This window comes from Haemorhous mexicanus, chromosome 8, assembly GCF_027477595.1.
Source record: "Haemorhous mexicanus isolate bHaeMex1 chromosome 8, bHaeMex1.pri, whole genome shotgun sequence".
Classification (NCBI taxonomy): Eukaryota; Metazoa; Chordata; class Aves; order Passeriformes; family Fringillidae; genus Haemorhous; species Haemorhous mexicanus.
In genome coordinates this window covers 11,539,473-11,566,479 of record NC_082348.1, presented here as the reverse complement: position 1 = coordinate 11,566,479, position 27,007 = coordinate 11,539,473, and the positions used below count along the sequence as shown (strand labels likewise).

The 27,007-nt window shown below is 43.1% G+C and overlaps 1 protein-coding gene across 6 annotated transcripts in view; it reads right to left on the bottom strand.

Moving 5' to 3' along the window:
• Window positions 1–859: 859 nt before the first annotated feature.
• The window catches only part of CLASP1 (cytoplasmic linker associated protein 1), a 169,878-nt gene continuing 143,730 nt past the window's right edge, over window positions 860–27,007 (bottom strand). For 4 of the 6 annotated variants that reach the window (XM_059852741.1, XM_059852744.1, XM_059852746.1 and 1 more), the window contains 7 exons: window positions 22,630–22,780; window positions 21,729–21,975; window positions 20,766–20,959; window positions 19,003–19,131; window positions 9,000–9,206; window positions 6,711–6,827; window positions 860–4,943 (listed from right to left, as the gene is read on the bottom strand). In XM_059852741.1, coding sequence (XP_059708724.1) covers window positions 4,857–4,943; window positions 6,711–6,827; window positions 9,000–9,206; window positions 19,003–19,131; window positions 20,766–20,959; window positions 21,729–21,975; window positions 22,630–22,780 — 1,132 coding nt within the window. In that variant the 3' untranslated portion in view covers window positions 860–4,856. The remainder of the gene's footprint in view (window positions 4,944–6,710; window positions 6,828–8,999; window positions 9,207–19,002; window positions 19,132–20,765; window positions 20,960–21,728; window positions 21,976–22,629; window positions 22,781–27,007) is intronic. The other 2 variants (XM_059852742.1, XM_059852745.1) reach the window with 1 other exon arrangement.

The window sequence follows — 27,007 nt, the reverse complement described above, 5'->3', positions numbered from 1 at the left end:
TTTTCTCTCTGCATAACCACACGGAAAGTGCTCTGTGAAGAAGCCAGGGTCACTGTGCAAGGATGGACCTTCCGTCCTACTGTTCTGGCACACAGCAGAATCAAAAAAGACCCTGTCACCACAGGGGAAAAGATGTGCAGCAGGGAGACCCACCACTGTACCCTGCTCCTAGCCCAGCCCCTGAATCTCAATGCAGAAGGGTCCCTGGGCTGACATGGGGCAGGGCTTGGTGACAGTGAGGAGTGTCAGTGCTGCTGTTCATGCTCTGTGACACTCTCCATACATTTTTCTGTCTAGGAATATTCAAACCAAAAGCCTCCCCTACAAAATCTGAACCTCTTGTGCACTCCTGGCTTCCTTGCTCCCAGCACAAGGTGTTTGAGGAGCTTTTGCCTTGACCATCAAGGTAAAAATCATTTCCCGAGTGTAGAGCACAGCTTCACTACAGGTTTTTAAACTGTGATGAGTTACTATTCCCACAGGAAAACACACAAGTGCTTGAGTGCTCAGGCTGTCCAGACAATTCAAATTCAAGTTGTCATTTGGTACCAGGCACGGAGACCCAGTTCTACTGTGCAGTTCTCAGCACGCCTTCACTTCCCCAAATGCTTCATCACCCAAATTTCTACAGCCATGTATTTTAAAACCTCTGTAATTCTCTTAGCAAGCTTCAGAATACAGGTATCTTTGAAACCCTTCCTCCTTGAGTTACATGACCTTGCAGAACCATCAGCTTTTAAACACAATTGTGTGAAGTAAGACCAAATCATTTACAAGCACAGGTTGCAATAAGGAGCTGTGTTGGACAGTGAATTACTTTGATGTTTCTCTCCCAAGAAGAAACCCAACTTCCACTTACTCTAGGGCAAACTCAAAAGGTTTTATTTTAATTTTTTTTTTTTAGCAAATTCTATCACGTAAATGTTAACAAAAAACATCTGTACAATTGCCATGATACACTCAAAAGTGAAACAAATAAGATATAAATACAGATATGGATGTAACATGACAAAAGCGGAAAAAATAGAAAAAAATACATGCGCATGAACACGGTGCCAACAAAGTAATTTCTCATGGCTGGCATTTTTCAGAGCGTTTTTTACTTCCCATTTAAAACATTGTTAGCAACGTCCTGCTGTGTACTACAAAGGTCTATTTTTCTGTCCCTTAATATGTAATATTATGCTTGATAAATAAAGGGGTGGGGAGAAAAGGTTCTGATGACAAAGATGCAAGTTACATTACTTATACAGGTTATTGGTAAGCTAGTAATAAGCAATTAAAAAGACAGTCTTGTATTGTATTGTAATCCAGGCAAGCACACATAGTGTACCTTAAGAAAGCCACATGCCTCGGTATTTCTGAACTACATGAGAACTACAGTACGTAGACCTGTGGGGCAGATGGAGCCAGGATTTGCCCATGCCCACGGAGCACTGGTGCAGCCAATGGCAGAAAAAACATCCACATCTGAGATTTCGGCAACCTTGCAGCCAAGAGCTGCTGTCTGCTGAGAGTTTTCTCCCATTCAGATTTTTAAAGCATGGTGGGCAAAGAAAATACACTTTTTTTCTTTTTTTTTTTCTTTTTTTTTTCCTTTTTTTTAAAGGTACGAAAACTTGAAGCCCTGCATAATGGGCAGCAAGAAAAAAAAAGGCAGCTGCAGTAGGTGGCTACTGCCAGGAGAAGGTGAACACAAGCTTCACCGGAGCAGTGAGGCACTGCAGCATGCAGACCTTCCTCTGCAAGCGTGCGTGGACACTGTGATTTGTAGCCAGAGAGACCTTTATGCTTGCTGAAGAGAAAACAAGATGATTGTACAGCTTGTTGAAGTCAAAACTGGAGATCAGAGAGGTGACATTCAGAGCTAGCCCTTTGAGTACTTCAAAGGAAACACAAAATAAAAACTGGGTCATGTTCAACATACTAAACAACCCTACTATGTACATTGTCGGCGATGATTTATAAATACCTAAGCAGAATGCTCCTACTGTGGACAGGCAGAACACACCCTAGAGTACTCAAAGGATGGACAGTCCTCGACTCGCGCAATGAAGTCAAGTAGCACATTGATGAGCATCTGCTGACAAGCAGAACTGAATCTGACTCAGGAAGTAAGGCCTGGTTCCCCCTGCAGCCCCTCGGTGCCGGGGCTCGGGAAGCGCAGGCTGGCCGCAGGCGCCTTCTCAAGGACGAGCTCGGTCCCCAGCTGCGGAGTTAGGGACCTACAGTGCCTTCACTCTCAGTGCATACCAACAGGATTTTATAAAGCATATAAAATCATTTCAGAAGGAATTCGATTCCTGGAGATTTGCTACAGTGTGCCATTCAACGGAAAGGAAAAAAATCAAAACCAACAAACAGCAAATGATGATAGACCAAGCTCCATCACAGCTGGGAGGGACTAACACCACCTGGTCAGCAATGCTGACCTTCTGACCAGAACTGGAACAGAAGATGCTGAGCTGAGATGGGGAGAAAGAGAGGCATAAATACTAAGCAGTTAAGAGCACAATTTAAAAAAAAAAAAAAAAAAACAAAACAAAAAACCAACATCCCCCCCCCCCAAAAAAAACCTAGCCCACTACTAAAAATTCAAACAAGACAGCTTAACTGCTGCCAACAAGTCAACTGAGTATTTCCTCAAAAGGAAAAATAAATTTGTGTTAAAATCAAATTTGAAGCATTCAAAAAAATTAAAAAAGAGCATTCTAACAAGCACACAGAAAGATGTGGAAAAGAAATGGTCCACGAAAAGGCAGACATGAACCATGGAGCAGCCAATCCCCCCCCCCCTTTACTGAGGACGGCTTTTCTGAGCCTGCAGAAAGACCCTGGGGGAATCCCCCACCCCAGGAAAGCACATGGTTTCTCCTGCCACAGCATTACTGGTTGGGAAAGATGAGGGAATTAGCCCTGCAGCCAGAAAAAGCCTCACATGTGTGTACCAGGAGCAGGTCACGTCCCCTGCTCTCAGGTGAGCAGGGAAAGGGACCAACCAGCCCAGTGACACATAGTCCCCCACCAGCCCCAATCCCTCCTGAGAAGACAACTGGGAGAAAAGCTGGCACCAAGTGTCAGCTCCCAGCTTAATTCCTCAGGGATGGGGTTGAAACACAGAGGGATAATTGATGGATGGGGCTTTACCCTCCCCTGCTGCAGCAATGGAGTTTCATGTTCTCAGTATGTTCCCAAGGTGTCCCTTCAGCTCCCTAAAGGGGAGATGGAGGAAGCTGAGAGACTCCAGGGCACTGAGAGCAGCCAGGGAACACACATCCATCATCACAGCTGCAGCCATAAGCTGCAAATCCATCACCCTCTTGCATCACTGGCACTGGAGGCAAAACCCCAGCTGGGATCCATGGCAGGTTTGGGTGGGCATGCCCATCAGCCAGGATCCAGCCCAGGGCCAAACACAGCACATGAATTAGCAACCTCCTGCCTTCCCTGGTTACAGGCAGAGCCAGGGGGAGCTCTCCCTTTGCAGGAAGAAGGGTCTCTGTTCAGGGGAGGGTGGTGCTGTGGGGTATTGCTGCTGGTTTGCCTCTGACCTGGTCTGTGTCATCAGGCTGCAAACACCTCACCCAGAGCACGCTGCTGCCAGCAGTGCCCAATGAGGGACCTCCACTCTTCTGAAATGCAGAGCACTCAGCAAGCCTGTGCATGGAGATGGCACAAAGGAGGCTTCTAAGGGCAGTTAACATCACTGCAGGGTCTTCAGGAACAGGAGGGGCTGTGGCAGGCAACCAGCACTGTCCCAGCTGGCTCAGAGGTGTTTCCATGTGGTATTTCTGTTCAGATTCAGACAACCTTTCTGTCCTCTGGGATGAACATTTTGCCCAAAGTGCAAAGGAGCTGTGAGGACAAAGCCATCCAGCATCAGTGGGTCAGTCAGAGCAGCAGATCAGCCCTTTGATGCTACAGATTTCAAGGAAAACAGCTGGCACTGAAGTACAGCTCTGCCAGCTCCCACTGCCCACCCACTGACACACTCAGAGCCCAACCCAATCCCACCCACCCAACTCCACTATCCTATTTGCAGACATCGGTCCCAGAACTGGGTCTCAGGTTCCCTTTGGGGAGTAACAGGTAACCTGGAGAGTCTTTTGAACATATGAAAGAGCCAAATGTGTTGAGAGGGGGGGAAGTATTTACAAAGTCAATGAAAAGAGCAAGAGCCCAGCTGTTATGCACAGCACAGCTGGCTGGATAGCAGTTACAGAGAGATCAGCCCATCCGGGGCCTGTCAGAACTATGTACAAAACTCAGATGTTTAAAAAGAACCTACTTTCATTACTCACTTGGTATCTCTCAGTATTAAAGCATCTGAGGCTGGAATCACAGCCACACCTGCAAAGATCTCCCCATGGAGGGCCCTGCAAGTCAGGCAAGCTGCAACAGGGATTTCAGAACAGGAACACAAGACTTGAAAGAAGAGAAGGACCCAGCCAGAATGGGTGAGGGGAGAGAGCAGGTAACTAACCCACAGAAACCAAAACTGGGTATGAACTAAACAAGATTTGTTTGACTTTCACATGTGTCCAGGTTCTTGGACTCAGTGTTAGAATGCTAACCTAAACATATTTCTGAGATTTCAGCAGGCTATACAAATATGTTTAAGTATGGCTTTCTGATGTTCACTTTTAATGAAGACTGCGACACAGACCTTGCTTCCTTTACATTCAGTACAAGTAAGATTCTACATAAAAGCTTTTAAGGGACTAAAATACTGATTGCAATAAATATCTGCATGGCCTCCTTAAGCTGATGGAGCGCGCCAGTGAAGAGTAGCAGAAAGGTCTCTGAGAGGCACCGTTGATTGCTTCTAAGTCTACACACATGTCCACAGATCTCCATTAACTGTGCGTTGAAACATCTGAAGAGGAGCTGCTGTTGCTGTTGGTGGTCTGTGCCCTCTTTATATACAAGTTTAGTAGCTTCATCTGAAAGAAAGAAAGAAACATCAGGAGAAGCCACCAGAAAAAAACAGGTGGGGAAAAGCTGACTGCTAATGTAAAAACTCATATTCCGTGGTGAGTTCATTTTGGGGTGAGCTGACACTGGGCTCTCTGGAGGAAAAGGAAGAAGTGACCATATTTCAGAACAGAGACAAGAGGCTATGCCCAGTCCCACTGAAGTTACAGACAGACTTAATGGGATTTAGAAAAGCCTCTTGCATTTCACTTCAGCAGCCATCGGTTCATAGACCTCAATCCTGCAGCCAGGCCAGGTCAAGCAGGATTCCCACAGAGGTCAGTAGGGCTGCAGGCACACTGATGATCCAAGAGCCAAGGGTCTTCCTCCTAGGAAACACCCTGAACTTTCCCTGTTGTATAAAATGTTCTTTTTCAATGGCATTATATCTTCACTACTGTGGTACATTTAGTGCAATTGGAGCTGTTATGACTATATACTTCCCTTGCATGGATTTGTTTTCTTTTTTCTCCTTGCCAACTAAACTCCAGATCCTGTAATGACTCATGTTTACATTTCACTTTAAACAGGCAGGCAGTCTGCATAAACCCAGAAGAATTACTTCCATGTTTATAGTTAATGATGCGGTGGACTATGTTTGTGGCACCTAGGATACTGGAATAGTAAAGCCTCTACAACGATTTATAGGGGGATTTCCTAACATCCCAAATATAAAGAGGTAAACCTCAGCACACAGAGCTGTCTCTTTGCAGAGCAATTTGAAGGCACAATTTTAATTTGTTTGGTGACAAGACAGAAATTAAATCCAAGTGTTTTAAGTCTCAGATTGTTTTAACCTATACCACACTTCCTTACCCATGAAAGAAATTATGACTTCAAAATGACAGAATGAAGCCCTCTGAACTAAGTAGCTATTTCTGTGCACAGATTTGTTTCAGAAACAAAGCCTGCAGAATTCATCTTAAAATTACATAGAAATCTTGGGTATGAAGACTTAGCAGAAAAAAAATTGTGGTGGCTTGTTGAGAGCTCTGAAAAGCAATCAAACACCAACACAAAATTCTTGTGTGAAGGATGGAGTTGAATTAAGGGCTTGGTTTCACTTGCAGTATCAGGTCAGATTTTGAGTTTTGTAGCTTACTCCAGGGTAGTTTTGTAGTCTTACTCCAGGGTTCAAATTCCTTTGAAGGGTCATTTGAGCTTGCTGTTGTCCCAGAAGGAAAGGGACACATGTGCCCTGCTGTTAAGAGTGAAGCTTTACCTGCATTTCTACCAGTCCTAATCACAACTTGCTGCTGAGAGGACCTGCTCTCCCACCATCCCCATGCATTCCCATCACTCTCTGCACGAGGATGCCTGTGTGACCACAGAGCAGACTAAAAGCTATTTAATTTGTATTGCAGATCTGGTTTTCAACCAGAGAAGCCAGCTGAGCCAGCTCACTCCACAATCACCTCTGGATGTAATGCCAAAGGAGGAAGACAAACGTGGCTGGAGAAGGACCTGCTCAGAGGCAGCCTGCAGTTACACAAGATCAAATGTATCACAAAACCAATCTCCAAACACCATTAAAATTTTCTAAGTGGGATTTCAAATGCTCACACTATTGAGCAGGCACTGTGCTGTTCCTGTGGCATTTGTCAGGGTGAGACAGGATTTAACAGAGTTCAGGGAACCTGACCCAGAGCTACAGCGAAGCCACTGGTCTTGCTGCTAGTAATAGCCAGCAGAATGGTTTGCAGTACCAAAACACCAGAGACACATTACTCTTGTACCTTGCTTCCTGTGAGTTGTGCGAGATGAGGTTTCAGTTCTTCTCCAATTACTGAATAAATAGCCACTAGGCAAAATACACTGGCTTTTCTGACACTGCTCTCCGTGTTATCATAACCCTGGAAATGAGAGGAAAAGGTCAGAAGACAAACAGCACTCCCCAACACCCTTCCTGAGCAATACACCACAGAGCTGATGTACATTTTGCAGATGTGGCTGACCTAAGAGATCAATTAAAAACCCTCTGCTTAACATAACAGTTTGCAACCTGAATACTCAAAGAGCAAGAGAATGCCATCACCCTATCTGTTCCTTCTGTTATTACTTATTACTGTCATGTTGTAAGTTATTAATATCTAGTTATTTATAGCATTAGATAACAACACATGGTTTCCTAAGACAAGCTCAAGACTCTATCAGATACACACATTTCTGTGTCCAGTTCAGATGACCATGAACTATCCTGAGCAGTCAGGACTCTGGAGAGCTGCTTACCTATCAAGTAGAAAATACCACAGGAAAGAACATGCTGAAAGACCCCTGTACATGTGCTGATCTCTGGCAGCTTGGGCAGAGCTCCAGCTAGCCACCAGGTCACTCAGCAGCTATGGACAGCAGTCCCAAGCTCAGGCAGAGATGCATCACTCAGCAGCCATCCCAGCCCATGAGAAAGGCAGACATGGCTTCAGCCTGCGGGACGCCGGCTCCTCCGGCTGCAGGGTGACCTCTGCCGGGAACGCCAGAGGAGGGATGCAGCACAGCTGGGGCTGTCCCAGCTGCAGGGCCCAAAACAACAGTCTGCAATCCCACAAAGCACTGAGCTAGGAAAGCAGGACACCTCGGTGAGCTCAGAGAAACTCCAAGCTATTGAGCATCAATAGAAAAGGCTGAGCCTCCTCATCAGGACCAGGGCAAGCACCACAACTCTCCCCTGCCAAGCCCTGTTCTTCCATGGGGTCCCCCTCTGTCCATGGAGAGCCTGCTCCAGGCTGTTGAGCTGCACACTTGTGCCCACACAGCTGCTGACACTCCTTGCCTCCTCAGCACTCTGCCAGGACCCTCAGCGTGGTAAACAAGCACAAAAGTGATTCTCTCCTCACACAGTCCTTCAGCCAGGATCCCAAAATACTTCCCAAATGTAAGGAGTAAATTCCTTCTATCACTGAGTTTCTAAGGTAAGAAAATATCTCAGGCAAACTCTGCTCTGAAACAAGAACCATTTAAAGTAATTAAAGAAGACAAATAAAACTGCCTTTTAAAAGGCATGCTGCTCTCAGATTTTTCCAGTGCATCAAAGCTTCACTGTTCAGATTGTTGTCTCCAACAATGATGGCTAAAACCATTTTACAAAAAAAGTTTAGATGAATACAGAATTGTCCAATTCCCAGAAGCTGAGATTTAAGAATTGCAAGAGCTGACACTACAAAGTTGGGAAGAATGCCAGGATGCATAAGGGGAATTTCAGACTTTGCTCTTGTCCTTCCAACATTTTAAGCTCACAATGAGGAGGCCTCTCAATCCCAGTTCTCCATGGAAGTCTTACCCACCTAAACACATCTCCCCTTTTCATTCTGACTGATCTGTTCCTGTCACAGTCTCTCCCCAGTAAACACATATATTTTCTCTCCTCCCTCACTTCACGTATTTTCTTCTTGTTTGCAGCCCCATCCCAGCACTGCCAGCTGCTTGTGCAGGGGACCAAAAGACAGCACTGCTACAGCCAGTGCTCAAAGCTAAGTCCACAGTGTACAACTAAGCCTTACCACTGGCAAAAACACAGCTCCCCACCCAGCCTGAGAGAGTTATGAAAGAGGCTGAATAAAGTCAGCAAATAGCTTGGTCCTAATTTCAGAGAGAAAAGAGGAAAGGAGCAACCTGCCTGCTGGGATTCAAATTCAAGTGCAAAGTACCATCAAAGCACAGAACAGCTCAGCAGAACTAAAAGGGAATTAAAGGGGACTACAAGATGTGCAGAGACAGTGTAAAATGTGGCTAACTCCTATCCTCAAATTTATTTTATGGCTGCTACTGGCTTATTTGGGAGTCAGAAAAAGGCACCCTATTGTGGAATATCCATGGTGGTAATATCATAGTAAGAACCTGAGTTTTCCTTTCCTTAACATTAAAAGGATGAAAAACTCATATATAAAAATTTTAATTCATCAAAAATTAAATGGCTTAATTTACCAAAATCTGGCCCCGTAGAATCCATCATTCTCCCTCCCTTAGGGCAGAGATGTCACAAATTAATGGTGGCTTGTGCTCAGGAGCAGTGACATGGGATTCTGTACCTGTAACAACCCAGGAATGATATCAGGTAGGAGCTGATGCAACGATTCCTTGGAAATCCTCTCGATGACTTTTGTTTGCATTTTGATGGCAGCTAAGTTAATTGGATAATCTGCAGTCTGAATGATGGGGCAAAGCACCTTGATGCACTGCTCAGGGTGGATGGAACTTGCCAGGGTGGAAGCAGCTTCTTCAGCAGCTCTGACGACCTGAAATGAAAGTAGAGCAAAGCCTTATGTTAATGAGGTCACACCTGACAGCCAACACTGCTGCTGTGTGCTAGGAATGACTGCCAGGAAATGCTTGGGGATGCTCATTAACAGATCTGCAGGAAGCTTTCCTGACAGGTAACTGACTCTGAGACTTCACATCCTCTGTCTCCAGTGACATCCTTGTTCCAGCCAGTGGCAAGAAGTCCTTCCTGCCTAATGTAGCTGTGTCAGAGTTGTGGCTAGGTTGAAAAAATGATCTGTCACCCAAGGCAGGCAGGCACTCCCAATCCCAGGAGGAGAGAGAGGATGACATCTCTCCAGCCACTGCCAAAGAACCCAAACCCACCAGCTTAGACTTACACAAAAGGTTTGTCCTTAACCATTACCATGAATGGCCCTTTTGCAGCTTCCAGTGTGCACCTCAGTGCTGAGTGGCATGTGCCATGCTGAGGCACCCATGGCAGCTGTGTCCTGCCCCTCTCCAGCTGAACTACACTGCAGCCAAATCCAGGTCACAGGCACAGGAGCCTTTAGGGAGTCTCTGACCAGGCAGCTCTGCTCTCAGCACAAGTAACCCATCCAGGCAGCATTGGGATCACCATACAAAATGGGAGGAAGAACAAGTGGAAACAGCAGCAGCACCCACCCTCTGCAACCAGCCCATACTGTAAAGGAGTCACACAAAGTAAGGATGATGCTAAATTCAACTCTACCCTGAGAGAAAGCAGATTCACAACTTTCATTCTTCCCCAGCAGGTAGGACAGCTAGTTCAAAGAAGAAAGACCCAAATCTGGTCTCTCCTCCCAAGAGAATTTATTAATTTTACATTCTGCAGTAATTGGATAAAAAAGAACAGGATGGGAAGGCAGGTTTTCTTTTTTCAAGTGTCTGTGCTAATTGCCAGGTAACAAAATGAAGCTTCCTCTTGGCTGCCCTCTTCCTGGCCATAAATAACACACTCTTCGCTCCTCATGTTCTTGTTAGAACACAAAAGATGGAGGATGCTTTTTTCCATCTTCTCTCATTCCCCTCTTCTCAGGGCTTACTTTAAAGGGAGGGTAAATCCTGAGTAGACAGATGCCCCCACGGGCAGACTTAAATCCAACACTTCAGCCTTAAGAAGAAAGAAGCATTCACAAATCCTCATGTTTGGGATCTTCCAGCTAGTCCCAGGCAGTCCCTGTCTAAGCCCAGGAACATTAAAGAACCCCTCTTTCCTGGTTGTGTGGGAGTCTCAGGTGCCCAGCACCAGTTCTCTACCTCCTGCTAAACTGAACTACCTGGGGCTGTCTGAAGTCAATACTTTGAAACCAGCACCAGGAAATCTGTCCCAGGAAATCTGCAAAACAGCACATAAATCAAACCACAGGTCTCCTGTCGCTTAGACTGAAGCCATGGCTGCTGAATTCGTGTTGTTCTCCTCTCCCACACACTGTGATGGCATCAAACTTGGGGATTTCTAGTTGAGTAAGGCAATCTATGGACACATGTAGCTCTATGAGAGCCTCAAAAGAAGGTGAGCTTTCATTATTTTTAAGCAACTACTGTGGATAATGCATGAACAAGGAGTAGCTGGAAGCTTATCTTAGTCCATGGACTACAAAACACAAGGTTTAATTGACTTTTAAGAGAACAGCAATTCATAGTGACCAGAAGGGATCATCTCCACCTACAGAGCCAGCTTCATCCACAGTCATAGCATCAGAGCCATGCTGCTAACATTTATCTTCCACTCATGCTGAGAGCTACCTCCCTGAAACAGGAATGGCACAAGGCACTTGTATTTCCAGGAAACAGCAGAACTCCTCCACTTGGCTTTTGGCATTCTCTAAGGCAGATCCAACAGTGAATGTGACCTCAGACACTTCACACAGCACAAATATCTTGCATGCAGGCAAGATATGGGCAGGATGGTGAAGCAACTTGAGATTTTGGACTGCTTCTGTACCAGCACCCTATTTACAGAAATAAAGCTGTCCAAGTGCTCCATTTACTTCAAGCCTTTCTCAGCATTTAATTATAACATTAAAAGATATTCCGAAATGAATGGCAATTCACAATGTGGTCAATATTAAAAAAAAATTCTTCCTGAAAGATGTGAATGAGTAGCTATGCCGAACAGAATGCTTGCTTTCCCACTTACAGCAATTTTCCCTCTTCCAGCTATGTCTTTGCTAATTTCTCTTCTATTTCACATATGAGAAGCATGAAAGTTAGTATTTTTTCCACATAACTTAGTACTAGCTTAGGAGCCAGCACTGTGTGATTTTGTAGGGAAAGAAGAGAAACACCCAAGTATTTAAGGGAAACCTAATACCAAGCTTTGATAGCACAGAGTGGAATTGCTGCAGTAGATCCAGCCAGGAGCTCCCAGAAGGTCTCTAAAGGAATCCATTTCCAGGCACTGCAGCTTCTGTTGTCTGCTTTCCACAAATAATGGAAAGCATGAACTTAGAGGGCCCTGATACTTTACCATCAATTCAACTATTCACTAGCAAGTCACTAGCTAAAAAACCCCAAATATTACTATTTGAACACAGGCCACTTTGGATTTTGTTCTGCAGCAATGCCAAACACTGTTGGGAGGGTGTTCTCAGACACTCTCAGAAAGAAAAGCTTGCACATATATCACAACACACTAAAAGAAAATTATAAAAAAAAAATTAAACCTTATAGTCTCTTGGTATCCTACTTGATAAAAAAGCAACAATATTTTAGTACAAACCTATGGCTAGACTTTGATCTCGAACACACTACCATTAAAAAAACCAGTAGGTGAAAAATTTAAAGAATAGTCTATCTGGGTTTCAGCTCCATATCCTGTTTGCACACAGTATACTATGTCTGTTAAGTTGAAGGTATGAAGCAAGTCCATGAGAGAAAAATCCTATTAACCAATTCCAAGCACAAGGAGCATTTAAAATACAGTGATAATTCTTCACAAAAGAAGTGAGAGTTCAACAGCAACAAAGGTCACACATATTTTGCCCATCAAAAGATGAGTAAGAAACGTTGTGAAGGTACAGAAATTATTTATGCCCCTGACAGTCCTGCTTTCAGCACTGCTGCCCAGGTCTAGCACAGATGTGGCTACATTAAGGCAGTGGCTGGCTATTTCACATGCCTTCCCCCCAAACACAGGAGGATGCATTGCACATGCCCAACATGGCAGGAGCTTGTAAATGTGACAACACCAGGGAGACTTCCAAGCCTCCCATGAGCACATCTGCCAGACAATGCCTGCATCTCAGCCACACTTCAGCAAACTCTCTGAGCTGTGATTAACTTTAATAACATGCTCAGGTCTCACTGACATCAACAGGATTCCAGCATGTGCTAACATGCTTGTTTGGATGAGAGCCTCTGCAGGTAACCAGCTCCTTGCTCCCTGGGGAAGCACCAGCAGGTGACAGGGCTTAGGAAGGGGTAGGGCAATACCAGCTGACAGTGAGCCAAAGAGAAAAACTCATCCCTGCTGGCACAGGAAGACAAATGCCACCATTTTGCAATGCAAGTATCAGCCCTGTCCTTCCTCCTGGCTTTGGCAAAACAAAACACTCAGCCACTCAGAGAGACTCTGCATCCCATGAGGGTCTCTCAGCATTCACCCAGCTGGCTCAGAGTCCTGCTCACCTGGCACTGCCAGAGAAATCAGCAGCATTTCCAAACAGAGGGAAGTGCATTATCAAAAGGTACAACCTGCCAGGTCATTTGGCAATGAGAACATGCAATTGTAACAGAGTTTAGCAAAGACATTTTGCCATGAGGAACACTGCTTGTGCCTTGCAAATTGTACATACCTTACAGTATCAAAAAATCAAGTATCATTTTTAATCAGGGCTTTAACCTGACCAGCAGAGTGAAACAACCTTAAAAGGAGTGGGAGAAATGAATGAACAGGATCAAGGAACAGGTCTTCCTCCCAGCTTTGAAGGCAAGATCAACAGATACACATTGGGAAGTGACAGGAAAGGCTCATACTAACAGTGACACCACAATAAGTAGTCTCTGTGTAATCTACCCTTTAAGCCCAACAAAATGAAAGGGTGCTGTTTGCTACGTGCTCAGACTGGGGAACTTGCTGTCACAAGAGGATTAGAAGTTAGACAAGTTAACCAAAGGAAAAAAAAAGCCAACCCACACAGGGAGGGTAAGGCAGAACTATTCACACGGAAAGGTTTTAAGACAGCTGGAAGGGGGAAGAAAATCCACAGGGAAGCATCACTGTATGCTTGCTTCTTGCTGGTGAGTCAGGTAGGGTATCAAGTGAAGCAAGATTTTTGTCTGACCTAATATAATTATTCTTCAGAATCTCAGAGATACAAAACAAAAGTCTCTACTTTTATCAAAGTAAGTGATCAAATGATGACAGCAGCTGGAAGCAGCAGGTTCAAAAGGGTGGCTATGAAGCAAGATGTGCAGGACTACAGAGAGCCTGCAGTTCTTTAAAAGCACAGACACAAAGCTGTATGTAAGGTATGTCACAAACATGATTTTACCTCCCAGTAAAAGCTTAGAGCAAACCATGGCTTGAACTGGATAGTTTGACATCGTTCAACACAGGGCAGGTAGCCCTGGAATGCAGATCTAAGAGATAGCTCTTGGCCTTAAAGCAGCAGGTTTTTCTCCTTTCTAAAGGCTTACCTTATGCTCTATACACTGGAGACTAGATTCAGCCTGACTTTTGCTGGCATAACATAAGCTCTGTGTGCTGCAGGGTTCCTTGAATGACTTCTGTGATGCATTAAGACCTTTCTAGTGAGTTTCACAAAAGAGAAGTTTTTATACTTCCAGCCAGCTTGCTTTAGGGAAGGAGCCATATTCACATGCACAAAGCCAGAGAGGTGTAGCACACAGAAAGCTGTTCCTCTCCAGCAATGTCTTCCTTAATGCTACCAAGGAGTAAATTTCTCGTTAGGCAGTAACAGGCTAGGCAGAGCCAGGAATATGCATGGGAATTGCTTCCTGATTTCAGAGTGAGGGGATATGCTGATGTGCAGCATTAGTGTGATCAAGACAGTGACCTGTCAGAGCCTTGTCTTCAAACAGAAAAGCACATTGGAATCATCAAAGCTCTACAGAATTTGCTGGACAAACTTTGGATGACAATTCCCACTGGTTTACCTGGTTCACAGAGCTCTGAAGCCACAGGATCCTATTCACTTAAGACAGCCAGAGCTCAGACTCCATCTCTTTCACTCAGTTTCTTCTGCTCAGCTACTACACTTCATGCATTAACATGCTGCTTGCTGCTTGACAGCTGCAGCAACCAGCTTAAGAGTTTTGATAGTTTCATTTCTGCTTTAAAGAGACACAAAGTACTGGAAAATAAGTAAAGGAAAATGTCCTGACTCCCCTAAGGCATGCCAGGTTCATAGGCTACACAGGGCATCAGCGTAACATGTAGGGATCTCAGCAAATCAGCACCTGTGGCACCTGGATGAGAGCTTCCCACAGGAGCTCAAGCTCTTTTGGGAAGTACTCTGGGAGTACTTTGCCATGATTGCTGGTTACAGTGTCTGCAGAAGGTTGTAGAGGATGAGGCAGTGCAGGCAAAACCCCACTGAAATTTTAAAGGCTTTGTACACCACTGTGAAACATGTAGAGCACCAGAGAAGTTTATTAAGCAGAAGAACAAGGTTTTGCCTTCAGGCTTACGAGGCATGTGGCTGTGCTTTTGAGCCAATTTTTGCCATCTAGAGGTGGTTACTTAAAGCCTGTATAATCTAAGCTGGAGGGGAAGGAGGTTTACCAGTACCTAGTCAGGCAAACTCCCATCCCTGAAGGCTTTACAGTCTAATTCAGACAGGAACAAACAATTATGGACTTGGTTTCAAAGCAGGAAGTGGACTCAGCAATGGGGAGTGCTAAGCAGATGAAAAAGCAGTGTCATTTTTATAAGGATTCAGAGATGAAGTAGATTAGACTGCTACTCCTGGGCACTAAACATTTGAAACTTATTGGGAAACTGAAAAAGCACATTAACATATATTATGAAACATCAGTGACTGCCCAGTTGCACTAGGTAGCTTTCAGCATAGACTAGGTAACAAATAATCTTCAGGACTATGATCACTTAGTGCTTTGCTTTTTGCAGAAACCTACACAGATCATACCATCATCAGAGGACAGTTACAATATATAAATATCAGAGGCCAATCTAAAAGCACCTCAGCAAAATAATAAAAATTACCGACAGGTGATGGGTAACTGATTTCTTCTTCTCTCTCTTTCAGAGGGTTGCAACAAAGAATATATAATAATGTACAATAAGCATCCCAATTATGCCTATGAACTTTCTATATCATAAAATACAGAAATTAGATATCTAAGATATGGCACAGGATTCTTTCCTTACACACAGAAAACAGACATCAGTTAAGTCTATAGGATTTGTGCCAGAAACAGAAGCAGAGAATTAGCTATCCTATGATTTCTAACTCTGCTGCTGATTTCCAAGACACTAAACTATTTCTGTTTTAAAATACTCAATAATATGAAATTATCCTCATTTTGCTGGCATGAATCTGAAGCAATGTCATTATCAGTGGTACGGGGTCAGCAAGCAGCATCTCTCCTTAGTTATGGGTGAGTAACTACACTGGAACAAATGAGTTAATATTAACTAATTGGTAACAGAAAGATGGTTCTCTTCCAAGTAACTACAAACAAAGACTGATAAAAATCAACAAGATTTAATGTCATCCACAACTTCAATTATGTTCTAATGCTTCTAAAGTAAGTGAAAGGCATTTACATGCCAACCCCCTAAATGTTTCCAGTTATGACTGAAGCAGGCTTGACTCTTCACATCACCCCATTAAATCAACAGCATTGAATAGACTGTTGTACTACAAACAGTATAAAACAGGACAAAGTTAAAAAATGCAAACTAAACATGAATCCCAACCCAGAGCCCTCTAGTCTGTAGCCTAGGGTCACATTAATTTTGACCTGCTGTTGAGGTCTGTGCTTTGCCAATCTCCTGCATTTGCACTCACAACAAGGTGTGACTCAGCTCCAACTCCATGTACCAACTTTTCCCCTTCCATATCCCTGGGGGGAAATGTGGTGCTCTCAGCTGTGCTGCTCTGCTGATCCCAGACCTTGCCGTCAGCAACAGAAGGCAGACGATTTTTAGCCATGGCAAAGACCCAACTGTCTAAAGACTTCTGCCTGGACTTGGAAAAACAGCCAATTATCCAGGCATCCCAAGATATCCAACTATGCTACCACTGTTTCGATACTTCCAACTGTGTAATCTGGAATAAAGTCACAGGCCTTTTCTTGTTTAAAAAAGAAAAGAAACTTTAACTAGATATCAGCACTCAGCTGGGGTAGGGGGTGATATTTGCTGGTTGGTGAATATATTGTTTTTGACATTTGATGTCTCCTGGTGATGCTGAACAACAGCAATATTGGAGTTTGTGTAGACAAACAAAGCTTCCTGATTTCCAAAGAACTGCCTCTTACTATGACTTCCTGGAGACAGTACCCAACCTTAACACTTCTGCTCCTCTTCAAATTCCCTTCGCTTGGTCACTTTAGACTGAGACTCTGTGGGTCACATATAATTAAAAATGTGAGCAGTAGCTGGCAGCAATTAGTGGTCCCTGTGCTGAAGGGGAAATTCAGGTAAAAAAGACTGAAACAGATACAGCTTGCTCAAAACAGACATTTTCTCCTAACTTACACAGCCTGTTGGACACCGAATTATCAAATCACAACCAAGGATCACTTCTGTCTTCTGCTACAAGGCAGAAGCAGCCCAGAAACCCAACAAACTGGAGTGTCATCATGACAACACTGACACAAAGATTAACCCTTTCCCAACTAAATTATATACCAGCTTTTCCTGAAATAGTTCTTTCAGTCTAGAGGAAGATTTGATTTTATGTAGTTTAAGAACAGTGCAACTTCTCCTTTTAATACTGCTCTGGTATAGTGAGAAAGAAAGCTGTAGAACAGACTGCTCAGGACTTCCATTCCCTCTTCAGCTATCCTTTGAAAGTGCCCTTCACTCCCAAACTGGTGAATCCTCATTTCATCTCCTGCTCAGTGGGATCCAGTCAAAGGGCAGCACCTCCTGCCCTCCTGGAGAGAGCAGTGCCGCAAAGTCAGCAGGGGGAGCGAGCTGGAGGGCTGCCATGGGAAGGGAATTTGTGACCTCCTGGCTCTAGGCTATGAGTTTGACCAACTGAGCCATGCCCAAATGATCTGTCAGTTAATTTTTCACAGACTTAACTGAATCAGCAAGTCCCAACTACAGGTAAAACTACTTTGAGCATATTCCCAGGTATATATGTAGCCTAGCTCATGTGGACACTCAAGTGCAGATACCTTTCTTAACTTCAGGAATGCTGATATCCTCAAACTACTGACAGGCAGATGATACTTTCCTGGGCTGCATCGTGGTTCTGAGAGCCTCATTTACACAGGGATCAGAAAATACTCATACACAGAATGAAAAATCCAGTACCAGTGTCCCCATTTAATACAGCTGTGTACGCGCAAAGGATGGCAAAACAGGAACATACCTGCACTGTCCTGCTGTGACAGCTGCCACCCAAAGGTCCCACTGCAGCAGCTGATGTCTCACTATGAAGCTGCTTGGAAAACCATGTCAAATTGAAGCCACACTATGTGCAGCACAGCAGCTACTTGCTGAGCACATCACAGCTCAATTATTCTACAAAGAAGTGCCAGAACTCCGACCTCTCATTCCTGGTTTGGGTTTATCTTTCCCTGCTTTTCCCTGGGAGGCACGTCATGCAAAACCTGAAGAACCTTTCCACACCACAAGAATACAGGGGCATAAAGCATGGTGTTTTCAACATCAGTCTTGATTTGTGTAAAACCCACCAGTCCCACAAGGACAGTGAATTCTGAGGGACATTAAATACAATGCCAGGGACAATCTGGAGAGGTCCTGCTAGAAATGTTAGTTCTGGAGGATTCTCAGACAAAAAATACAAAGGGTACTGAGTCAAGGTGAGCTGAGAAGCATGCATGCAGGAAAGCTTGCCAATAAAAGGCACTCCTTCAGAACATAATGTTTTGTCTGCCTGCTTTATCAGAATATCAATTTACAACTGCTTCTCACAACTCTGAACTGAAAAAGACAGGGGTGCAAGGGCTCTAAATCAAGAAGAACTTTAAATGCAATTTGATCTACTTAAAATGTTATCACGTCCCTTTATTCTTGCTTTACTTCAGAATACTTTCAGTTTTGTATATGGTTGTCTCACAAAAAGGAAAATGCAATTCACCCTTCCCTTTGCTTCTTCCTCTGCCGCTGCAGCACGGCCTCTGTCCATTTTCTCCTGTTACTCACCATTTCACAATTTTCCCGCACGGCCCAATTTCACCATTCAGTTTTCACATACAATTCTGCTTGAACACAGACTTTTTGTTCTCCAGTACATTTTGTATTCTCACCTGTACACACAGAGGCAGCACAGTGCCCCCAGCATGCTCTAGAAAGTAATTAAACATGCACTTTTTTCCTACAGTTCTCAGCCTCTCCCAGAATAAGCAGGGAAATCCTGGGAAATTAATAAACCGTGGCATACCACTCCAGACAGCTCCAAGTCTACATAATAGCTCTGACAGTCTCCACTTTTTCCCTCACTGTTTCAGCATGTAAAAATCCTGTCTCTTCATACTTGGGAGACAATACTGATTTGTTCCACTGTCAAGATGGTTCAACAGGTTTGCCTGTTAAGCCTCACAGATCCTACCTTTCTTCAGCAGGTCCATATTGCCTTTCCAGTAGCTGAACGGTTCACTCACCTCCTTGTGGGAATCCTTATGTGCTTCCAGTGTTTTCATGATAGTCAACTCCGCGTAGTTCTTGAACCTCGCCGGCTGGTTCCGCAGGATCTCCCTCAGGACTCGCAGTGCCAGGGCTCTGATTGAATGCTGCGTCAGGAAAAACAGGCATTAGAAAAAGATTAGAAAGAGTTCCATCTCAAAATTGTAGTTTGAAGTGAATTCTCATGGCTCATCAGAAATTTGCATGGTTCCCTACACCACCAGCTCCAGTGGAGCAGTGGAATCAATGTAACTAAATTCAGAATTGGGCTCCTTGCTTGCCCTTGCACAAAAAGCCACATGAAATGACTGTTCTCACATATACAAGAATCAGAATGACTACTTTCCTAAATTCCATATTCTTTTGGCAACGAAGTAAAAATCTGTACTCACAGGAGGACACCTACATTACATGATTGTGTATGTTTTGCCTTTCCTCTTTTGCTTAGCTGGGCAGATAACAAACTGGGCTCCATCCATGCCATAAAGCTGTTTTTCATGTACTAAAGAAGTAAAACTGACTTGTCCTGTAACTCCTACGGAAATTACTTTCAAGGACTTAAGTTACTGTAGTCAACACTGACCTATGTCTTCATCCTTCATATAAAAAGATCATGAGCAGAAAGGATTTATAACACTTGTTTCAATTTCAAAACTTACATTAAATTTTTGACCTGTGGCCACTCCAAATAGTTGTCAGCAGAGGAATACATACTTTACTTCATCCTCTTCAGGCTTTAAAACATGTGCTTTGCTATTCATCTCCAAAATTCATACAGTAACACAATTCATGTGTACTTAAGACAGTCACCATACCTTCTGATACTTGTGTGATGGTGCTATCACTAAACAAGTAAAACTACAGCAGTTCATGCTTAAACTAAGAAGAATGACTGAGAAAATGTCAGCAACCTACCCTGCTTCAGGATTAACATTTCTGAGAGCATGATATATATTTTACAAGGAATATAAGAAATACATCAGATTTTTGAATCAGATGAAACAAAAAAAAAGAACTGTGAGTGTTACGATATTGAAGACTCAATATCGTAACACTCAGATGGAGCATGGCTCTGATGTGAAGGTGCAGTGGGTGTTGAGCATTTACCACATATCATTGTGCTGCAAGCTGAATAAATATCCCCAAATGGAAAAAAGCCTAGCCTGTACATTACCACTTTGATCAACTACCAAACATAAAGCTGTGATAAGAACACAGTTTTTTTTAACATTTCTAAACAAGATCCCCTATAAAAGCAGCTTGTTCTTGATGACATTTTTACAGGAGACAGAGATCATCCCATGAGATCTAATACCCTGGGTCTTTAAACCACCCAGGGGAAAAAAAAAATTAATTTATTCTAGAATGCCTTTATTGTCCTTGCTGGGAATGGGTATAATATAGCTAAGAGCTTGTAACTTTATCCTAACTCAGAAGAGAATAACTGAAGTCTTGACAGTTTTTTACTAGAATAGAACTTCTTTTCTGATTCTAGTTCAATTTCCTAGCTATTCATTAGTAACACTCTGGAGGGAGGGGGAAGAACTGGGACATTTTGGAGTAACTTAAAACTCATCACTGAACAGAGTGAAAACTAAAGTAGAGTTGTCAACCTTCAAAAGAAAAAATAAGCAGTGCAGTATCACCGATGAGTGGCAGGTTTCATTTAAACTGGTGTGTAGGAATTATTACCCAAGATGAAGCAATGGACAGGAGAGTTAAGACAAAATCTACATCTCACATCTTTGTCTCCAAGCGTTTCCAGCAGCAAGAGCAGAATGGTTTTGAAATGCTCCTCCCAAACTCCAAGATTATCTTCCCTTGTGATCTTTAGCAATTCCAGGAGAGCTCCTTTCCGCTCCTCCACCCGCTCGTTGTGGTTGGAGAGCTCTTTCAGAAGATCAGCCACCAAATCCGAATGGTCAATGGGTACTTCTAGGACAAATGGCAGTGAATCATTTGGAGAAATGGGGAAAAGATCAAAGGTGCCAAGAGTGCTCACCCTCTATGGAATAAGGTTCATGTAACAAGGGGGCCCCCAAAAATGCATCAATGTCCAGGTGGTCTCAGTCAAGCAGGCAACAGAATCAGACTAGCCCATAATTTAACCTGAGTCCATAGCATGGCTCATGCATCTGCACATGGCTTCTAATGAACCAGGAAGAGATGACAATTGGATTTCTTCCAGTTCCAACAATTACTTCTACAAGATGAGAACTGCTGTGGTTTTTCCCAGACATACACACCCAAAACCAATGGTCACATGTATGACCTTTAGATTAAAGTACAGTGACTCATCAGTGTACTGCAAAAGAATAAAGCTGATGTGTAGCTGCACTTAAATGAAGTCAAACACTCAATAACAACAAGCTGTTGAGTGAGACATTTCAGCTATGAAGAGGGGAAGGTCTCAAAGCAGTGTCCCTACAGATGCACGCGGATGCTTAAGGGAGTAGTTTACAGGAAATCCCAGGCAAACAAGAATCAAAACCACAGTATAACATTTTTTCTCAGTAGCCACAGATGAGGTTCTGCTAGGACATGAGAACAAAGGGTATTTCATACCGAGCCTCGACTCAGATGCAGTGTAATACACAACACATGCACAGGCAGGCACGTATCTGAGGGCACTAGCCATACACAAATACACCAGAGAGGCAGGGAGCTGCCTGCAGTGTTACTGCAGAGGTGAGCAGACACAAACCATCCCGCAGCTGATCCATGTCGTCATCGAACACGGCTTCCTTCAGGGCAGTCTTGTCGTAAGTGTTAATGGTGTCAGCGTAAGGATAGGGGTTGTACTCCCGAGCACGGGGCCCTGAAAAGGCGCGGGGAGGCTGCGTGTTCAGGAGGGAGGTTTTGTTATCCAGAGCCATCCTGCCGCCTTCCACAATGTCACCGCTTCCGCGGACATCGCCACTAGGGAGAGCAAGGCCACCATCCCGAGACACCTAGGGAATCAAACAGAGGGAAAAAAGGGAGGTTCAAAATTCTGTGGAAACTGTAGCATTTTTGGAGCTCACCCACCAACAGGAGAAGGCACAGATTTACACATATTATTTATACATAATACTTATGTAAAACTTTGATTACTACCTCTTTCTTTCACACAACTACACCTGCTCAAAAATATCTCATGATCACAGTTTCTGTAACCACTCTTGCAGCATAAGCTGCACGAGTGCAGCTTATGAGCTGTGCACTTGGAGTGATCACAGGTCCTAAGCCTGTGAGGGAAACCATCCATGCATTTGAAGAACTAAAATTTCCCATTACAGACATGACTACAAACACTCCAGGCAAAAGCCATCACTGAGCCATGCTGAGCCTGAGGAACACCAGCACTGTTTCCATCCTTCATGGCACTTGCACAGAAGCCCAGTGAGCACATTCCACAGGAGGCCAGAGTTCAAAGGGAGCCAAGGGAAACAGTCAGTGAAACCCCCTAATTAAAGTATAAAAAATTAACAACCAATAAGCAGAAGATGTCTGTAAGAATACAGCAGGAATAACTGGATTTTGTACACTAACAATCCACAGACAGGTTTGATCACAGTGTTTTAAAATTTCATCTGTTGGGGGACATTAAACAACAGAACACTTACAATGTCACAGTCCTTCTTTCCATCACGTTTGATTGGCTCATTCAGGTCCTCTTGACTACGGAAACTAAATTTCTCAATCGCTTCTGTGACTCCACGAAGAGAGCTGTAGATTTCATCAGAGTTTAGGTTCTCCGTGTCATAATCCAGCATACTAAAGACCAAACGTATATGAAATGTTACAAATGAAACTGGAATCCGCTTCCGACTGTCAACAAAAACAAGCTGGAGACATATGGTTTGGAGTGCTCTTTCTAACAGTGACTTGTAACACAACATGAATGGAATCAAAGCAGAGTTCAGGTCTGAGCTTCCTCTCAAATGGGGCTAAAACAAGGAGAACACATTGCTGCAAGTGAAGGGAAAACAGGTCCACTGTTTCTTACATTCAGTAAGTGTGCTACCTTCTGTAAACCAAAAACCCTATCCCCAGTATGGCAGTGGTGTAATTTAAAAAGAAAAATAGCATTAATCACTATAAGAACTCAAATGGTTGTGACAGCTGGCAGAAATGAAATCAGTGAAATTTAAGTTTAACAATATATGAAACTATGACAGATTAAAATGGAAAGGAAAAGGTAATTTGACGTAAACCTTAGTCTAACATGGCCCATTTTAATTTATAAAGGAGTAAAACCTAACTCATTTGCACAGTGCCTTGATAAAGACAGCTTTTCAGTACTTGGCCTAAGTTTGGGAATTCTCTCACTCAAACCTGACACTTTCTTGCAGTTTATCAGTTCCTCAGAAATTTTTGAGCCAAAAGTTTTGGGATTCCTTGAGGAGTTATCCAAAATTAAGTCCCTTGATAAAATGTCTTGCGTGCAGATATTAAAAGATCTGGTGAAAGAAGTTCCTACAATCTCTGAGAAAATAAAAAAGCATTATTTCTTCTCCTACAATCTCTGAGAAAATAAAAAGCAAAGGCAGGGCTTTGCTCTATCTAGGAGAAGTTGAGTTTGCATGACAATCACTACATTAATAGATCCAGCAAGAGAGAACAATTTCTGGCGGAGTCTCAGATCTCAGTAGAGCCAGAAGCAAATAGACTGAATCAGACATTTACATCAAGTTGTTTGTCAATAAATAGCAAGAATGGCTCCCTACAGTGGTGAATTACTATTTCATAACATTTTGGGAAGAATGACAGAATGGGCTTGGAGGCAGATGGCTGAACTGAGTTGTGTTCCCTTTCCACAAAAGAAAGATTCCCTATGAGGTGGGTGGGGGAAAAACCCAAACAAACAAACAAGAAAATCCCTTCTGAATTCTGGGTACACAGCTGCTATTTTCAATGGAACCAAAAGCAGGATATTAAATATCTATTAAATATCTAGAACCACAGCTTTTTTTCTGGAAGAAACTTGGGGACTTCAGACAGAGCATAAGATGGGCTGCCCAATTCTTTTGGGATTAGCACACTGAAAATAGCCATAATCCCTGGCTCCCAAGCAACGTGTTCGCACTACACTCACACAAGCATCAGCACCGTGTCTTTTGGCAAAGAAACCAAAGAACAATTCCCCAAACAGTGTCTGGCAGACCAGGGAGAATGAGCAATCACTTAACAGACCAAGATCAGGAAACAAAAGCTGTTCATAAACCTACAGAAGTTGAAGTATTTAAGGCTCTTCAGACAGCTGAACAACAGTAATGCACTCTGATGGCTTTCTAGACAGAAGGCAAGGCAGTTTTTAGATTCTTTAGAAGTACCAGTCAGGAATGGGAAAATCTTTGTTTCATACAACCTCAAAAATAAACGTTTTGAGCTCAAGCATGTTTAATTCACAGATCTTAAAGAGTTTTTCATATAACTTTGAAGTGGGCAACGAAACCACCATTTGAAAAGGTATACCTGTGACTGTACCTGTGTTCTCTCACCAAGAGATGACATGACTTACCAAAGGTCACACAATTAAATCCATGGCAGAAAAACCAAGAAATAATCACAAATATAATACTGACAATAAATCTGCTGAAGTCATCACTTCTTTCCTCAGAGATGAATTCTGCCCTACACTGTCACCAAAGAACAATGAGAATATAGACTCTTCAGTGCTAAAGGACTAAGGTAATTTCTCAGAGCCACCAATCTGATGCATTTGTCAAAGCACAAACCCACATTTAAAAAAAAATCTGAAGAATCCAGTGATTTCAAATATCATAAGTAAGCCTGTGTAGGAGGTCACATTATGGCTGTGCTCTACATGAATGAAAATTCTACAATGTGAACACACGTCTCTACTGACAGTATGTGCACTGGAATACTTCACAGACAACACAATGGGGGGAATAAAAGTAAAATGGAACTACACTCACCTTTCAGGAAAAAAAAAAGGCACAAAAGGGAAAAAAAATTATGACCCATGCAGAAAACTAGAGGAAAGGCACAGGATGAATAAGAAGTGAGTAGAGATGAGCAGTGTTTAGGGATGTCACAACATTATTTTCCATCTGCTGCACAAAACCAATGCAGCTGTCTGTAAGTTTATAAAGATACAATTTGGTAGTTTTCCAGTCTGGCATGAAATACATTTTACTTCCATAAATTGTTATTCAGTTTCCAATCCAAACTATGTATAAGTAGTCCACAGTTTAGTGTCTTCAAGCAGTACACAGTAACTCAGGTCCTTGCACTTTCAGGCTCTGGGCTGGAATACGTGTTACATTATTCCAAACCTTATTATCTGGTGTCAGATAAAAGAAGACAGAAAAAACACTCTCAACTAGTTTTATTCCAAAAATTAACATGGATCCCCTCCATAGATATCTCCACAGTGTCCTAGCAGAGTCAGAACACTCATTTAAAGTTTTTAATTCTGCAGGTATTCACAGAGGTACCTACGACTGCATTCTACTTTCTCTCTCAGATGTCACAGCTTCTCAAATTTTGAGCCTTCAAAGAAATTTTCTTTGCTTTTCTTTCATTAGTTTTTCACTAGGAAAAATGAAAGTCTTTCCTTTTGCTTTAAGGAAAGACTATATATAGTCCTTCCTCAGGCAACAGACATATCTAAGTCAGGAGAAACCACATTTACAGATGGTTTGTTGTCAGGGTTTAAACTTGAAAAAATCCAAGGAATTTAACAGAGATCTGGCAAATAAAATTTGTATTCAGGTTGGGGTTTTTTTTCTTAAAACCAGCATACAGCTTTAGTCCACTTTATTGATCCAAGAGCTGTATGCAGACTGGAACATGTGAGGGCACAGGAGGAGGAACAGATGTTGAAATTGCAATTGATAAACTCAAAATCTTGTGGTAAGGACAATTTTAATTTCAATACTACAAATTTCCAAGATGTTCCACAATCACAATAAACAATCAAAGCTCTATGTGAAGTCACTCCTGAGCTGTATGTGTCCATCTGGAGATCCTCTAGTGCCACATGAACAGTGCAGCCAAACTGAAAGATCCTGCCCCTGGGTATTGTAATGCAACCAGTGCCTGCCAAAAGTGCTCAGCAACTGTGCTCTGCATTGGAAACTGACTGTGAAGCATCTCCCTGCCATCTTCTTGATTGGGTGAAAGAGTCTGGAAAAATCCACTTTTTTTTATCCCCACTTGCATGCTGCATCTTCCCCAAGCAGCGAGCAAGTGGCTGCCCATCACCCCTGCTCTCTGAAAGCTATCATCCTCTCTGTTCTTTTTCCAACCAAAGCCTCTGCAAGTCCCACATTTGAACAAATCCCGTGGTGTGAAAGGTAAATAATACTGTGACACCTCAGACAAGTTGGTTTAACAGGTAGCTTGTTACCTGGGAGAGTAAGAGCGTCTGAAAGTCTTGTGGGAAGGAGCAGTGGGGATGGAGTTAGGCTGAGAAAGGGGAGGGGGGTGCTTCGACAGCCCATCTGCACTCCAACCCCAGAGCCGACTGCCGTGACCAGAGGAGGAACAAAAGAGAGAAAAAACAGAGAAAGGAGAGGGAGGAAAAAAAAAAGAAACTATAATCTGAGTGGCTTAGTGCTGTCATGCTGCCTTGGAGAGAGAAAAAATTAATAGAAACAAAATTAAACAAGAATACTCCATTGCGCCTCACAAGTCTTTGTTTTGGTCTTTATTATTCATTTCCATTTTTATTCCTAACATAATGTGATTCACAAAAAATCCAGTTCCTGCTTGTACTAATCAGTAGATTTTACAAATGCATATAGCCTCTATAAACAACTCAATTTATAATGTTCTACGCAAGCAATGCCTGGCCACACGTGTATTCAAACTCTAAGCAGATGTTTCTAAGCAACAGGATTTCCCTGGAAGAAAGACAAATTGGAATTTATTTATTTTTTTATTAGATACCTGAAGGTACCTTGTAAAGTTTGTCTCCTGGTGCCTCTATTAAAGCCTGCAGTCAGGCCCTATATAATCAGAAAACCTTTGTAG